Source organism: Haematobia irritans, chromosome 5 (assembly GCF_050003625.1).
Source record: "Haematobia irritans isolate KBUSLIRL chromosome 5, ASM5000362v1, whole genome shotgun sequence".
Lineage (NCBI taxonomy): Eukaryota > Metazoa > Arthropoda > Insecta > Diptera > Muscidae > Haematobia > Haematobia irritans.
This window is the reverse complement of record NC_134401.1, coordinates 138,660,693-138,676,013: the sequence shown is the minus strand read 5'-3', so window position 1 is coordinate 138,676,013 and position 15,321 is coordinate 138,660,693. Positions and strand designations below refer to the sequence as shown.

At 37.9% G+C, this 15,321-nt stretch overlaps 1 protein-coding gene across 3 annotated transcripts; it reads left to right on the top strand.

The window, feature by feature from the left end:
• Nucleotides 1-4,381: 4,381 nt before the first annotated feature.
• On the top strand, nt 4,382-14,561 carry LOC142240353 (uncharacterized). 3 transcript variants are annotated; one of them, XR_012723242.1, is made up of 4 exons: nt 4,382-4,588; nt 4,747-4,925; nt 13,590-14,286; nt 14,445-14,561. XR_012723242.1 is itself a non-coding variant. In XM_075312061.1 (2 exons), exons 1-2 carry the CDS (start codon nt 4,861-4,863, stop codon nt 14,008-14,010), a joined length of 486 nt encoding a protein of 161 aa, XP_075168176.1. In that variant the 5' UTR covers nt 4,382-4,860; the 3' UTR covers nt 14,011-14,330. The 3 variants fall into 3 exon arrangements, 1 of the variants encoding a protein (XP_075168176.1); XR_012723241.1 differs by having other exon boundaries at nt 4,382-4,925; XM_075312061.1 differs by lacking the exon at nt 14,445-14,561 and having other exon boundaries at nt 4,382-4,925; nt 13,590-14,330.
• The last annotated feature ends 760 nt before the right edge of the window (nt 14,562-15,321 follow it).

Genomic DNA, 15,321 nt, shown 5'->3' with positions numbered 1-15,321 from the left:
TAGAAGAATCGCAGTCATTTGAAGGAGTCCAATCCTGGATCCAAAGGATTATGGTAGACGATTCGGAACCTCTCGAACCCCACACGGATAGACAGCATCTCCATTTTGTTTGGTCGGGCAAACCTAGAAGGATGATAACCGCATGGCGTAAGCCTTCTGCAGACAATTTCTCGAGCAACCCCATGAAAGCAGAAGGCAAATGTGAGTCTTCCGTACACTCAGACCAGATTGTCCTCCTATGGTCATCAGGCAGGAGTGCGTATTCTAAGCGATAAAGGCTGGAATGACAACTCAACTGATCCCAGAATCACGAGTCCCCTAAGGAGATCGGATGGCTCGTGGTCACCCATAAGCTATAAAAGTATCGCAGGCATTTGAAGGAGTTCAATCCTGGATCCAAAGGGTTATGGTAGACGATTCGGAACCTCTTGAATCCCACACGGATAGACAGCATCTCCATTTTCTTTGGACGGGCAAACTTAGACAGATAATAACCGCATGGCGAAAGCCTTCTGCAGACAATTTGTCGAGCAACCCCATGAAATCAGAAGTCGAAGAACATCAGCATGGGTTTCGACCTAGGAAGGAGTACGACCATTGCATTTCTATATAAAGCGTTTGACATACCATCCTTTTCAGGGATATTATGGAAATTATGTGGAACTTAGAGGAAACAAATTTTCATCCAGGAGGAACAATCATTGAGTATCTCAAGGCAGTGAAATGTCCCCCTCGGTTTACGTGGCAGGAGGAGAGAAATAATAACTACCTCCCTACACATCGTGGATCAAAGACGTTAACCACCAGCCTGACATCCACATACGTGGCCAGAGCATTTCCAAATCCAAGAACTCCAAGGTTCATTGTTCTTGGAAACATGCGATTACCAAAAAGCGTTGGGAGTAGAAAAAATATCCTGAAGGCACTGGCTAGAATAGGACTTGGGACAAAGATAAAGAGACGATTCAAAGCACCTATGAGTCGATCAGGCGTCCCATTCTTGGCACCCGTTTGGACTCCCAAATTCAATGGAAAAATCTTCAAACAGAACAGAATACTACGCTGGGGATTGTTACAGGATATCACTCCAAGACACCGGATCAGCATCTGCAGCTTGAGTACAAATGAATCACCCACCAACACCTGATAAAGTGCAGTAGGCAAGCCACCAAACCACATCCAGGAGGGCAACATTTGAGCGAGCCAAGGACATCCGGCTAGACTTCAGAAAAGCTGTACAATCAACTATCTGATCAGGGATGATAGTGATGAGGGAGTGCACAAGACAGCAGTTCAGAAAGCAATGTCGTCGTACCAGTGAAGCCGAGTGGAAGGCCACCACGTGTCAGCGATGTTAAAATTTCGCAAATGAAATAATTTTAATTTCACAGTTCTTAGATTTAAAACTAGGTGGTTCCCTATACAAATATCTTTAGTTTAAAGAAGGCTTATCTTTAGTTCAGATTCCATACCACAATCCTTAAGAGAAGGTCAAAATCTTTGGATCCCGAATGGAACACTGCATGAGAGAGCACCCATTATAATCTCGTATGTTACGATTTCCTAGTTATTCTCTCGAAGTAACTATCTCATCTTGATTCAGCAAAATATTTCCGTTTATTCCCCTAAAAATTGTCCTACCTTAACATATCATTTTGATTTATTTACAAATAGAATCTAGGAGCAGATTAATTTCCAAAATTCTATTGTCCATTTATGGAGAACAAGAATGTATCTACTGACCATTAGACGTTCGCTTCACTAACTCATCTCTCCATCATTCCACATCATCTTCTTTCCCAATAGCATGCAAACTGTTCACAATTCATTAGCGAAGAATTATTCCAGAGATAATACTCAATGAAGAAGACTTTCAATAAATATTTCCGAAGAAGATATGGCAACAGAGTTGAAAAACCTCAATTCCCAATTACCTTCGTTACGCCAATGACTACTCCGCTTTGTGGCATGTGTAGAGCAGATAAATTCATGTCGTAAGTACTTCACTGTGTACGAGTACATAAAAATTAGCAAAAATTGAGAATTTAGTGAATTGGACCACCCCAATCAGCGTATGTAACGTTAACATCATCAAATGGTCTTTTGGCAACGTCGTTGGTGGTCTTTCACCACCAGCAAATATCGGCTCGGTTGGAGTAACAGCTTCAATGCTGAGCGAATATACAGCAACATCATCATCAGCAGCAGCATCGTCATTCTCATCATCTTGGTTACTTAGAGTACACGCTAGAATCATAGTAATCGAGTCGTTGTTGTCGTCGTCGTCGTAGGTTCCAAAAGGCTCACATGCCACTTGGGCGGCGAGGGGGACAGACATAACACCATGAACCTACCAGACAAGCCAATGGCCAATATCGGTTTCGGTACGAACTAAACTGACTTAATTCAAAGCTTGACACAGTAACAGGCAGCAACAGCAGCAGCATGTAAGACTATCTCTCATATGGCTGTTGAGTTAACTGGCCGGCTATTTGGCTGGTTGGTTGGGTTAGTAGACCTGCTCTTGGAAAACACATTCCGACCTTTGGCTGTGAACTCCATAGTCAACATGTGAGTCATGCAAGCGAACAGAATGTCTTTGGACATATTCCATCTGCAGTAAAGAAAAAGTTGTTGATGATGATCATCATCATGATCATCTGTTGCTGATCCCAAGAGAATAACGAAGCTATATGTTATGGTCAACTAAGTTATTCGCTTATGCAAAATATTGCAAAACCAAAATTGGATCACAAAGATGAATCATCTTTACCATACGTAGAGAGTAGAGAGATATTTTTCTCTATCCCAGGGGAACTTCCAGCAAAACAAGCTTGGAGCAGCATTCACTTTTGCTTTTAGCTCTAACACTTGCTGCATTTGAAATTTTTGTATTCGCTTTCGTGTATCTGATTCTTTTCAGGGAACTTTCCCACAAGGGGATACCATACCCCTCCTGCATTAAAGGATACCATAGATTTTGCATCTAATTTAGAATTCTTTCATGTACAGATTTTGATCTTTTCAGTCCCTGGGCCCCATTGAACTTTGTTTGGTTTTTTTTTTTTGGCTTATTAATCTTATGTCCGCCCTTCAGAACTTTTTCTTGGCGTGTGGTCTTTTCGTTCGTCTTATCCTTTTGTGAATGAGCCACATTTTAAAAGTGAAAAACTGTTTTGCGACTCAAGAAGATATTCCGATTGATATACAACATCACATTTTTGTAGATATGAGAGCCGCTGAAACTGCTGCCGCTGGTTTGTATGGCAAGATGATGATGATGATGATCATGTGAGAGTTTTTGAAAAATCGATCTCCACATCAACAGAATTGTGCAGATTAACCCATTAAGGAAGCAAAGAAAATGTTAACCGCATACAAAAGTCGAGAAACCAAGTCGTATGCGCAAATAGGAAGGAAAATCTCTCAAATAATGGATTGAGATTTAGGTGAAAAGAAATGTGTGAAACGCTGAATTCGAACGGCATTACCAAGACAGAACCACTTAAAGAAGCTTCGAAACTCTCAGAAATGTCACCAGCATTACAGAGAGGGGATAATACACCGCAAAAAATTTTTGGTGTTAGGTCGAAGCAGGGATTGAACCCACAACTCTTTGTATGCCAGGCAGTCATGCTAACCATTGTGGATTCGGATTGAGACGTACAGCCTTCGCTGCTCCAAGGCCAGAAAACCATATCACATCATCCGTTCAGCCGTTGTTTGGTTAAAATATCTAAAAGCAATAGATGCAATATGACATTAATGGAATATGTTCCTGTCTTACTGAATGCGTCTTAGATACACAAACATTCCGCATTTGTCATTTATGCGGATAAACTCTCTGTATAATATCCCCCGACTGCTTCTCTCACTACTTTTATCTTTCCTTTTTCGAAGGGAACCAGAATACTGTTTATAGCAACATTCCCCAGAAGACGTGGTAGAACTTGGGGAGTCTCTCTGTTCACATACCATTGAATCTTTGCTTGACCAAATAAGTCCCGTTTGAAATTCGTCTCTCAATCTCTGTAGTCCTTCATCTACATTTCATCAACAGTGCGGAATGCATTTAATATAGAACTCGAATGGATGTGACTGAATGTTCTCAGTAGATGTGCCCTTTGTATAAGCATGTCATCGTATAGAGAGCAATTAGTACTAACATAAATATATGTCAACCTCTCCAGAGTCTTAAGAAGGAATGAGGAATATCTGATTGGTTGGAAATTCTTCGCAACCGAGTGAAAGGATTCCCCCGCTATAGGGATGAAAACAACCTTGTCTCCTTCCACTTTACTGGAATATATGCTAAATTGATACAGTGTGTCTAAACTCAAGTTTAGACTTATTCATAATATAAAGATACATTTGAGTTTATATAGATACATTTGAATTTAACTTACTGAATTATTGTGAATTATACCGCACATAAGCTTAAAATCAATGCTCTCATCACTATTACTAATTAATCAAAATGTTTATTGTGAATTATGTTATAATCATGGTTAATGTATGTAATAGCGCTTAAGTTTCTTGGTAAGCTTAGAGATTTACTTTCTTTCAATTCTTTCCCACGTCTGGAACGGTGAGCACAATCTCTAATAAACTCCAAATCTTCAAATTCTAAAATATATGTATTTTCTCATTCTCTTGTCTTGGCGGTTTAATTGTGGAGTCATCATTTCTCGTACTAGAGAAATTATGACAGTCATCTAATATCCACAATTCTCTTGTTTTATTAAGGTAACCCATCTGTTGTCCCATCAACCCCACATACAGTCCACTTACTCCAGGAATTGGTGTCCACTTATTTCTTCACCTTCTCCACCGACACCCCCTGTAGCCTAACAATTAAACATGGTCCACTCGAGGAGAGGATTCTCAAACCAGAAAAGAGTAGTAACTGCAAACGAGAATAGAAGGTAATACATAAGTAGATCAAGATCTTCCTCATTAGTTTGTTTGAGACGCCGGTCCGTAAAGATTAATTAAACGTAATCGTAATCGTTCGTCGCGCAAATATTAAAAAAACAGAAAAAGTATAAGTGTTACATTAATTTATGGACGTAATTTCGGGGAAAAAATCGTGTGAAGTTAAAAGTAAAATTAAATAAATTAAACAAAACGGAACTTTGCATGTATATTATGTGAGAAAAATAACTTATAAATTTGTGGAAATGATAAATCAGAATTAATAAAGGTATCGAGGAATTTACAAAATTTCAGCTATGTTCTAAATACAATTTTCTTTCTGAATTATAAAGAAAATTCTCAAAGTTCTAGCCTAGGACTAAAATTTTCTACGGAATACGGAGATTCCAAAATTGCACGTTTACCCCTAAAACTTTAACTTTTATTTCAACAATTTCAAAAAAGGAATCTTTAGTAGTCCAAAAATTGCTCTTTTTCACATAAAGTTCATTCTGTCAACAAAGAAACTCGGCCTACAATAGCACATTTCCTTGACAACTTCCTATGGAAGATGACAAATTTCCCCTAAAAAATGTTGCTGTGAAAACAAAAAATTTAATCTACGTCTACATACGAAGGAAAAATACTCTGTGCCTACAAATTCAACTAAATTACTCAAAAAAGAAAAAAACGGGAGAAATTGGGCTAAAATAGCCTGAATTTGTATATCTCGTTAAAATTGATTTATACGACAAGAAATCTAATTTGCCCCCAAAATTGCACAGAGATCTCTGAATTTAGCATGACTTTTGTTATTGGTTTCGTTAAATTTGCATGCACGTGGTAAAAAATTTTATGAAATTATATCGGCAGGAAAACGTGTAAAAGGAAAATAGTTAAAGCACCGTTACAAAAATATATGTATATATTGAATCAAGCCAATTTTATTTTATACACAAGAATTTGCATTCCCTTTGGGTAACTGGAATTACCGTTATTTGCAACTGGGGTATTACATTAATTTACTTTGTTTCTTTTACATTTTCCCTTTCGATTATTTTATACAATTTCGTCTTACATTGTTTCATCTCATTTTCTTTTGCCCGCTAAAATTAAATTCATATTCGCCCAAATAGTTATCATCACTTCGTCTTAAAGAGAGTGATATAGGTAGAGAAGAGATTTTGCCTAAAGCAGAAAAGGTGATGTGGCAGAGACATAAAATTAAAAACATTCAATGCAAAGTGAAATAAAGTAAAGCGAGAACAACAAAATTATTTAGTGTATAACAAGATATTAAAGCATCGTTAATATATTTTATTATAGCGCAAAATTTATTGTGGTGAAATAAAAATTGTAGAAACAATTCAGATTAACTGTGTAAAATATAAATTAATAACTCGGGTTTCGGGTCGCGCCATAATAATAAATCAACAAGACCAAATAAAATCTATAGACCAGCATCTCAAAGCTCAGGTAAAATTATTAGTGTATTTTATAACCCAAAGTAGATAACCAAGTTTAAAACTAACCCATATTATTGGCTTTATATGAACACTGTGCATATGAGAAAAATTAAAGCATAAGAGAAGAAAACACTCTCGCAGATACTATTCAATACACACATACAAACTCAAACTGTTATACTGCATCACTATCTCTCTCAAGTATTCTCTCACCACATCTAAATCTGGTATACCGAACAGTGTTTCGTTACCACATCTTGCACACAGTGTTGTGTAACCTGAATTTTGAGGACAAAACAAAATCACAAAATTATTAAAAAATACATGCAGAAGAAAAACTTATTATATCCATGGAACGAATGGAGAGTCTATTCATATTCATATGGCGAAACTGAAATATATACAAAAATCGTTTCTCATGAAAGAGAAATAATTTATTGGAAATTCCATTCATACATTCTGAGTTGAATCTGGGAATTAATGCAGATAAAACGAATTCTATCAAAAGCATTTTGAAATAATGATAAATTTGAACTAACAACGAATTAACTAACCCTAATTCATAATTTTATTTCCATATATATATATATATATATATATATATATATATATATATATTATATATATATATATATATATATATATATATATATATATATATATATATATATATATATATATATATATATATATATATATATATATATATATATATATATATATATATATATATATATATATATATATATATATATATATATATATATATATATATATATATATATATATATATATATATATATATATATATATATATATCTATTTTCTATTTTCTATTTCTATCTGATTCATCATTTTATTTCCATATACATATCATTCTTTTATTTTTTAAAATCACTCGATTTTGTTTTTTAAATCCACTCGATTCGTTTGTTTTTAAATTCATCGAAAAGAAAGTAATTGTGCTCTATCGTGGATATTTATGGGTTCCGGAATTTATAAAGTGATACTGTGAACATTTAACAAGTTGTATGCTATGCGTGGTCATGGTCGTTTGTACTGGAGATTTGAAGTGAAATTGTTATTAAATTCTGTCTTTCGGCTATTGTACAATTACCAAAAAAGGGCTCTTTCGTATATTTATTTAAAACCGTCTTAGTCGGTCAGGTTTCCAAACGACCTGTAGTTACATTTGTGTTCTTAAATGTAGCTGTCAAATTTCCAAAGCCGGGTTTACAATCAACCTACGAGCTATACATTCCCAACTGATGTGTAGCAATTATGTTCTGACTCATTACACATAAACTTTCGTCCGGTTTACAATTAACCAATAGCTAGACATTTCAACTGATGTATAGCAATTCGAAAGTGTAAGATAATTTCACTTGGCATATCTAAGGTTCAAACATTTTCACGCATTTTCTATTTCTGTCAACCAACGTACTCTTTTTTTCTGTGAAATATTTTTCCGTGGTTTTAATTTCAATATCGTTACTTACCATCCAATCCATAAATTCGTGAAAGCCCTTGCAATTATTTGGAAATAAAACGGGTTATGAAGTTTTCTGCCTACTGGTTATAAGTGACTAGTTTTACTTCACCTACCAACTTTTAGAGTTTTTTACAATACCCTTTGGATTAAAGGTGATAAAAAAACTTACATATTTGTCATTTGAAAGAAAAGAAATACCTAAGTTACCGATTTTCGATCTATTGAGGTTTCATTTGAAGATATTGTAAATTTGAAATTCATCGTACATTTGCCATTCTGACTCTTTACGGTGCTTCTTATAAGAGGGAATTTCATACTCTCTGTTATCTTGTATCTAGACATGACAAATCCCAAAGATATAGATGAAAATACTGTCATGCCGCCACCTATTTATGAAAAATTTGCTTTTATTTGCAATCAAGTAACAGAGTTCTGTTCGAATTTTGAGAGTTTAGATATCGCGGATCAAACCGACTCTCTTCTGGAAGTCAAACTGGATGACTTAGAAGGGAGATGGGGAAAGGTTCAAGGTGAATATGAAAACTTGATGCTGTGTTCCGAATCTATTGTTTCTAATGAGTTAAAACAGAATGCAAAAGTTAACTTCAACATTTGCGCTGAGGCTTATTATGAAACACGAGCTCAAATTTCAGATATCTTAAGGATACTGCACCTCGCAGGACAGCACGACTAACTCTTAACCCTTACAGGATCTCAGAACCCCAGAATGTTAATACGTCCGAAGTCTGTATAAAGGTCCCTCCCTGTGACACAGAGATTTTTAAGGGTAGTTACGAAGAATGGCCATCTTTTCGTGACATGTTCACGGCCGTGTACGTAAATCATCCGAAGCTCACACCCGCACAAAAGCTGTATCATTTAAGGAATAAAACTCGAGGAAGTGCGGGCGCTATAGTAAAGCGTTATGCTTTGTGTGACGAAAATTTTGCTTTAGCTTGGAATGCTTTGAAAACTCGGTATGAAAACAAGCGAGTTTTAGTAGACAACCAACTAAAAATACTGTTCGGTATTCCCGTAGCGAAATCTGAGGATAGTGAATCCTTGCAAAGGATACACTCGACTGTAAAGGATTGTCTGAGTACATTAAATTCCCTCAGCGTTAAGGTTGAAACATGGGATCCCATTCTGATTTATTTAATATCTACTAAGCTTCCCGAGGAAACTATTTCTCAATGGGAACAATCTCTCAAATCCCATCGTGAGCTACCAAGTTGGTCCCAAATGGATGAGTTTCTAATCAACCGATTCGAGGTTGTAGAACGCATATCAAGTTTCCGAAATTCCAAAATTCCCAACGAGATATACCCAAAATATTCGTCACAAAATCCAAGCAAAGTGCAAACGTACACATCTCAAGAAAGGCTCTCTTCTTATTCCTGCCAGTTGTGCAACTCAGATCATAATATCCGGGTTTGTCCTGATTTCCGAAATTTTTCTGTTCAAGAACGCATCGATTTTGTGTTTAAGCAGAAACTCTGCAATAACTGCCTCTCTGCAGCTCATTCGAAATCTAAATGTAAAAGCAAACGCGTGTGCCTCACATGCAAGAAACAGCATCATTCTCTGCTGCATTTAGATAATGGCAAAAACTTGAACAGTGACTCCCAAACTTCTCGAACATCTGGCGCTAATAAATTTATTAGTCAGGATTCCCAACGACTACCCGAACAACCTGTTCCTTCTACTTCAAAGGAGGCCTACGCGCGTGTTGACGCAAATTTTTCACAAAATAGTGAAACAATTTTGTTAAGGACCGCATTGGTTCAAATTGAGCATAGAGGTGAGCTCTTTACGATAAGAGCCTTAATTGACTCTGGATCTCAAAGAACCTTTTTATCGGAAAAAATTAGAAATCGATTACAAATTCCTTACCGTAAATCTCGATTTGAAATTGGTGGAATCGGAGGAGTAACTCAAATCGCAGATAAAGAATGCGAGCTACATTTATATGCCCAGAAACACAATGTCCGGTTTTCAATTAACGCGATCATACTCCCAAAGGTTACTAGAAAATTACCCGCTGTCTCTTTTCAAGTTTCCGATCATTCTGCTCTCCTAAGCCTCGACTTAGCGGATCCAGACTTCAATATATCATCCAATATCGATCTAATACTTGGCAACGACTCTGAGCGTTTCGTTAATCTTGACGGTATCAAGAAAAATGTTTATGGTTTCGCATCTGCTTACAACACCATTTTTGGATGGGTTCTCAGTGGGCCAATGCCGACTGAAGCAATCCATGCATTTACTACTAAGGTAGTCCCTTGTGAATCGGATGCTCTCAGCGATGTCCTTCGGAAGTTTTGGGAGATTGAAGAAATCCCATCACACCCAGAGATTTCTGATTCAGATAAATTTTGCCAAGATCTTTACGCCACAACAACTACTCGTGATGCGGATGGCCGCTATGTAGTGAGGCTCCCGTTTAAAAGAGAATTCCCAGAAACTCTTTATCTTGGTTCATCAAGATTTATTTCCCTAGGACAATATACTAGAATGGAGAGGGCTTTATCAAAAGATCCCAATCTTCAGGATCAATATAACGCGGTACTTAACGAATATATCTCGTTAAATCATATGGAGGAGTCTTCTTCTCAAGAGATATCTTCCCAAGGTAAATATTTCTCATTTTACCTCCCACACCACGCGGTGGTACGCCCTGAGCATAAATCCACCAAAGTGCGTATAGTTTTTAACGCATCCCGTAAATCCAATTCGGGAGTCTCTCTTAATGATGTACTCTATACTGGTCCCACGCTCCAAAGTGATCTAATTTCTACGATACTAAATTGGAGAAAGTATAAATACGTGTATAGTGGAGACATACAAAAAATGTATCGGCAGATCAAGATACATCCCGATGACAGAGCGTATCAAAGGATTTTGTTTCAAAACGATCCAAAGGGCCCAGTTAAGGATTACCAACTGAACACTGTGACATTTGGCATTAGCTGCGCGCCGTTCCTCGCTATACGCACTTTATTACAACTCGCTTCTGATTGTGAACAGCAATTCCCTCAAGTTTCTGATATTATTAGACGAGAAACTTATGTCGATGATATCTTGTCTGGTGGATTTACAATCGAAGAAACTATTAAGTCTCAGAAAGCACTTATCTCAGTACTCAAGACTGCAGGTTTTCCTTTAAAGAAAATAACTGCAAATGATCCCAAATTGCTGGTTCACCTTCCTCCAGAAGATTTGTACGATTTGGATTTATTACGCTTCTCGGAAACTAGTTCCACAAAAACTCTTGGGATAAAGTGGAATGCATTAAGCGACAAATTCACATACTCTGCCCTTCCGATCCAAACTCATGACTCTGCCACAAAGCGTCAAATACTTTCTCAGGTGGCTCAACTCTTCGATCCTGCAGGATGGATAACTCCTGTGGTAATTAGGGCTAAAATATTTATGCAACAACTTTGGCTTGAGACTAAAAGTTGGGATGATGACATATCTCCTGATTCCCTGCATATTTGGAATAATTTATTGAATGATTTAACGCAGATAAAAATTATAGAAATACCACGTTGGATTCAATATATGCCTGACGATAAAGTTCAAATCCACGGCTTCTGTGATGCCTCCAAGGGGGCGTATTGTGCCTGTGTCTATCTCCGTTGTCAGACATCGACTCCTACTGTCTTCTCTCAGCTATTCGTAGCAAAAAGTAAAGTGGCGCCTCTAAAACATGTCTCGTTACCTCGTTTAGAGTTAAATGGAGCATTGTTATTGGCCCACCTCGTGAAATATGTGACGCAAATATTTGACGATAACATTGCCTCGATTACACTCTGGTCAGATGCGTCCATTGTTTTAGGTTGGTTGTCCAAACCACCATACTCGTGGGAGACATACGTTGCAAATCGCACGTCTCAAATACACGAACTTCTTCCCAATGCTAAATGGAGATACGTGTCTACACATGACAACCCTGCCGATCTTGGGACTAGAGGATCTAAGCCTCGAGATCTCGTTCCCAACACGCTTTGGTGGAATGGTCCATCATGGCTCACTAATCCTGAATCGACTTGGCCATCGAAAAACCCAGTTATTCCAGAATTAGCAACGAAAATTGTTACATCCCATCAAGTTAGCACTGAATCAATCGATGTAATGTCTCGATTTTCTTCATATTCGAGAGCATTACGTGTGATTGCATACATTTTCCGTTTCTTCAACAATTCCCATCCTCAATGGAAAAATAGTCAAATGGTTCAAACTACGAATCTCTCTCAAAATGAGATCCAATTCGTCAAGTTTCGTCTAATATCTCTGGCTCAAAAGCAATATTATAATTGCGAATACGAAAATTTGAGGAAACGTAGTACTCTCTCTAATAAGAGCAGTTTACAAACTCTGAACCCCTTTTTGGACTCGAACCAAATCATTAGAGCAAATGGTCGCTTATCTAACTCATCCCTTCCGTACAAGGAAAGATACCCGATAATACTACCTGGAAATTCCCATTTTTGTCGACTTTATTTATCCCATTTACATGTCTTCCTGGCCCATGGAGAATGTAATTTAATGTGTAGATTTGTGCAAACGGAGTTCTACATTTCCCGCCTAAAAGCTCGCGTAAAGGGTGTCATACACAAATGTAAGATTTGTGTTATATACAAACATAGGGCCAGTTCACAAATAATGGCTCCTTTGCCACCCGAGAGGTGTACTTTCTCACCACCATTCCAAGTCTCAGGTATTGATTTTGCGGGCCCCTTTGAATTGAAAAGCTCCACTCTCAGAAAAGCTCCCATTACGAAAGGATATGCCTGCGTATTTGTGTGCTTCAGTACGAAGGCAGTCCATTTAGAAGCATGTAGCGATTTGTCGTCTGCAGCATTTGAGGCTGCGTTTGTCCGTTTCGTCGGGAGGCGAGGGCTCCCATGTAGAATATTCTCGGACAATGGTCGCAACTTTGTTGGAGCTAGTAGAACTCTCCTTCGTGATTTTACACAGTTTCTACAAATATCGTCCTCTGATATTTCACAGAAGTATGCGGCTCATGGTTTTGAATGGAAATTTATTCCTCCCCATGCGCCTCATATGGGCGGTCTATGGGAAGCCGCCGTTAAAAGTTTTAAAATCCATTTAAAGAAAATATCTGGTGCTCATAGATTTACATTTGAGGAATTTTCAACTATTTTGGCCCGAATAGAAGGAGTTTTGAACTCTCGGCCTATTTCGGCTATGACAGAAGATCCAGCAGATCTCACGGCCTTAACCCCAGGCCACTTTTTGAGAGGATCTCCCATATTAGCTTTCCCGGAACCTACAGCTCAGAAATTATCAATAATTAACAGATGGACCAAATTAAAAGCACTCCATCATCAGTTTGCCCTGAGATGGAAAGAAGAATATTTAAGATCAATGCACAAGCGATACAAATGGAAATCTTCCATATCGAACTTAAAGGTCGACGACTTAGTAGTTGTAATGGATGACTTGCTTCCACCCTATGAGTGGCTTTTAGGGCGAATAGTGAAAACCTACTCCGGATCAGATTCGAATGTACGTGTTGCTGATATACGTATAGCAACAGGTATTATAACTCGGCCAATAGCAAAGTTGTGCTATCTACCCCTCTGTAATACCATTGAAGATACTCAGCCCGAATAATGTCTTGCACACCATCTCAAACTATTCATCACTAACATTTCCACTCATTAACCTCATATCATACATTTCAGATCTCACCAGCAGCGATCACCAAATGTTTACAAATGCAAGCTCTGTAATAAATTCCACGCGCTTAAAGTTTGCCCACGATTTTTAAAAATGACCCCTAAGCAGCGTAATATATGGGTTCTACGGGAGGTCTATTGCGTTAACTGCCTGGCAAGAAGCCACCGCTTTCGTGACTGCCGATCTAAAAACATGTGTAAGAAGTGTGGAAGGCCGCACAACACATTATTACATCCAAATTACACCGAACGCAAACGTAGATCGTCGAACAATACCACTAAGGAACAACCACCTCAAACCAAAGGTACCAACAACACTAACAACAACAATACTTCCGATAGCTCCAGTCAACAAACCTCTAACCAAAAAATTCTTTCCGAAGCTATACGTGCATTAGCGACCGTACTTTGTACTTCCCCTAAGTGAAGTCGTGGGGGAGCATGTCTAAACTCAAGTTTAGACTTATTCATAATATAAAGATACATTTGAGTTTATATAGATACATTTGAATTTAACTTACTGAATTATTGTGAATTATACCGCACATAAGCTTAAAATCAATGCTCTCATCACTATTACTAATTAATCAAAATGTTTATTGTGAATTATGTTATAATCATGGTTAATGTATGTAATAGCGCTTAAGTTTCTTGGTAAGCTTAGAGATTTACTTTCTTTCAATTCTTTCCCACGTCTGGAACGGTGAGCACAATCTCTAATAAACTCCAAATCTTCAAATTCTAAAATATATGTATTTTCTCATTCTCTTGTCTTGGCGGTTTAATTGTGGAGTCATCATTTCTCGTACTAGAGAAATTATGACAGTCATCTAATATCCACAATTCTCTTGTTTTATTAAGGTAACCCATCTGTTGTCCCATCAACCCCACATACAGTCCACTTACTCCAGGAATTGGTGTCCACTTATTTCTTCACCTTCTCCACCGACACCCCCTGTAGCCTAACAATTAAACACAGTGTTTATATATCACCGGCATATACGGGCTAATTCTGTCCGTCAATGACTGCATCTCGTGTCTCCTCTCTACACATCGACCAGTGGACCTCCGATGTTTTAATGATACATGAAGCGGTTAGTGGACATTATCTTCCGTAGTCTGAAAGCCTCGGACGTGTTTTCAATACTACAACAAAATTATTTCAAGATGAATCTTCTCAGATTCATACTGAAAGCGTCTCAGTCCTTCGGAGCTCCGGTGGGCATTGTCCTGTTGAAGAGCTTCCTGCGGAATTTCCTTTAAGGCATGGGAGCCACCGTGGTGCAATGGTTAGCATGCCCGCCTTGCATACACAAGGTCGTGGGTTCGATTCCTGCTACGACCGAACACCAAAAAATTTTCAGCGGTGGATTATCCCACCTCAGTAATGCTGGTGACATTTCTGAGGGTTTCAAAGCTTCTCTAAGTGGTTTCACTGGAATGTGGAACGCCGTTCGGACTCGGCTATAAAAAGGAGGTCCCTTGTCATTGAGCTTAACATGGAATCGGGCAGCACTCAGTGATAAGAGAGAAGTTCACCACTGTGGTATCACAATGGACTGAATAATCTAAGTGAGCCTGATACATCGGGCTGCCACATAACCTAACCTAACCTTCCTCTAAGGCATGCAGCTTTTAGTACGATGTTGAAGGATTTCTCGTTCCAATCAGCTTTCCTCACATGACCTTAAATGGTCATTCTTAAATTACCATTTAAGGTCACCCCTAAAAGGTTGTA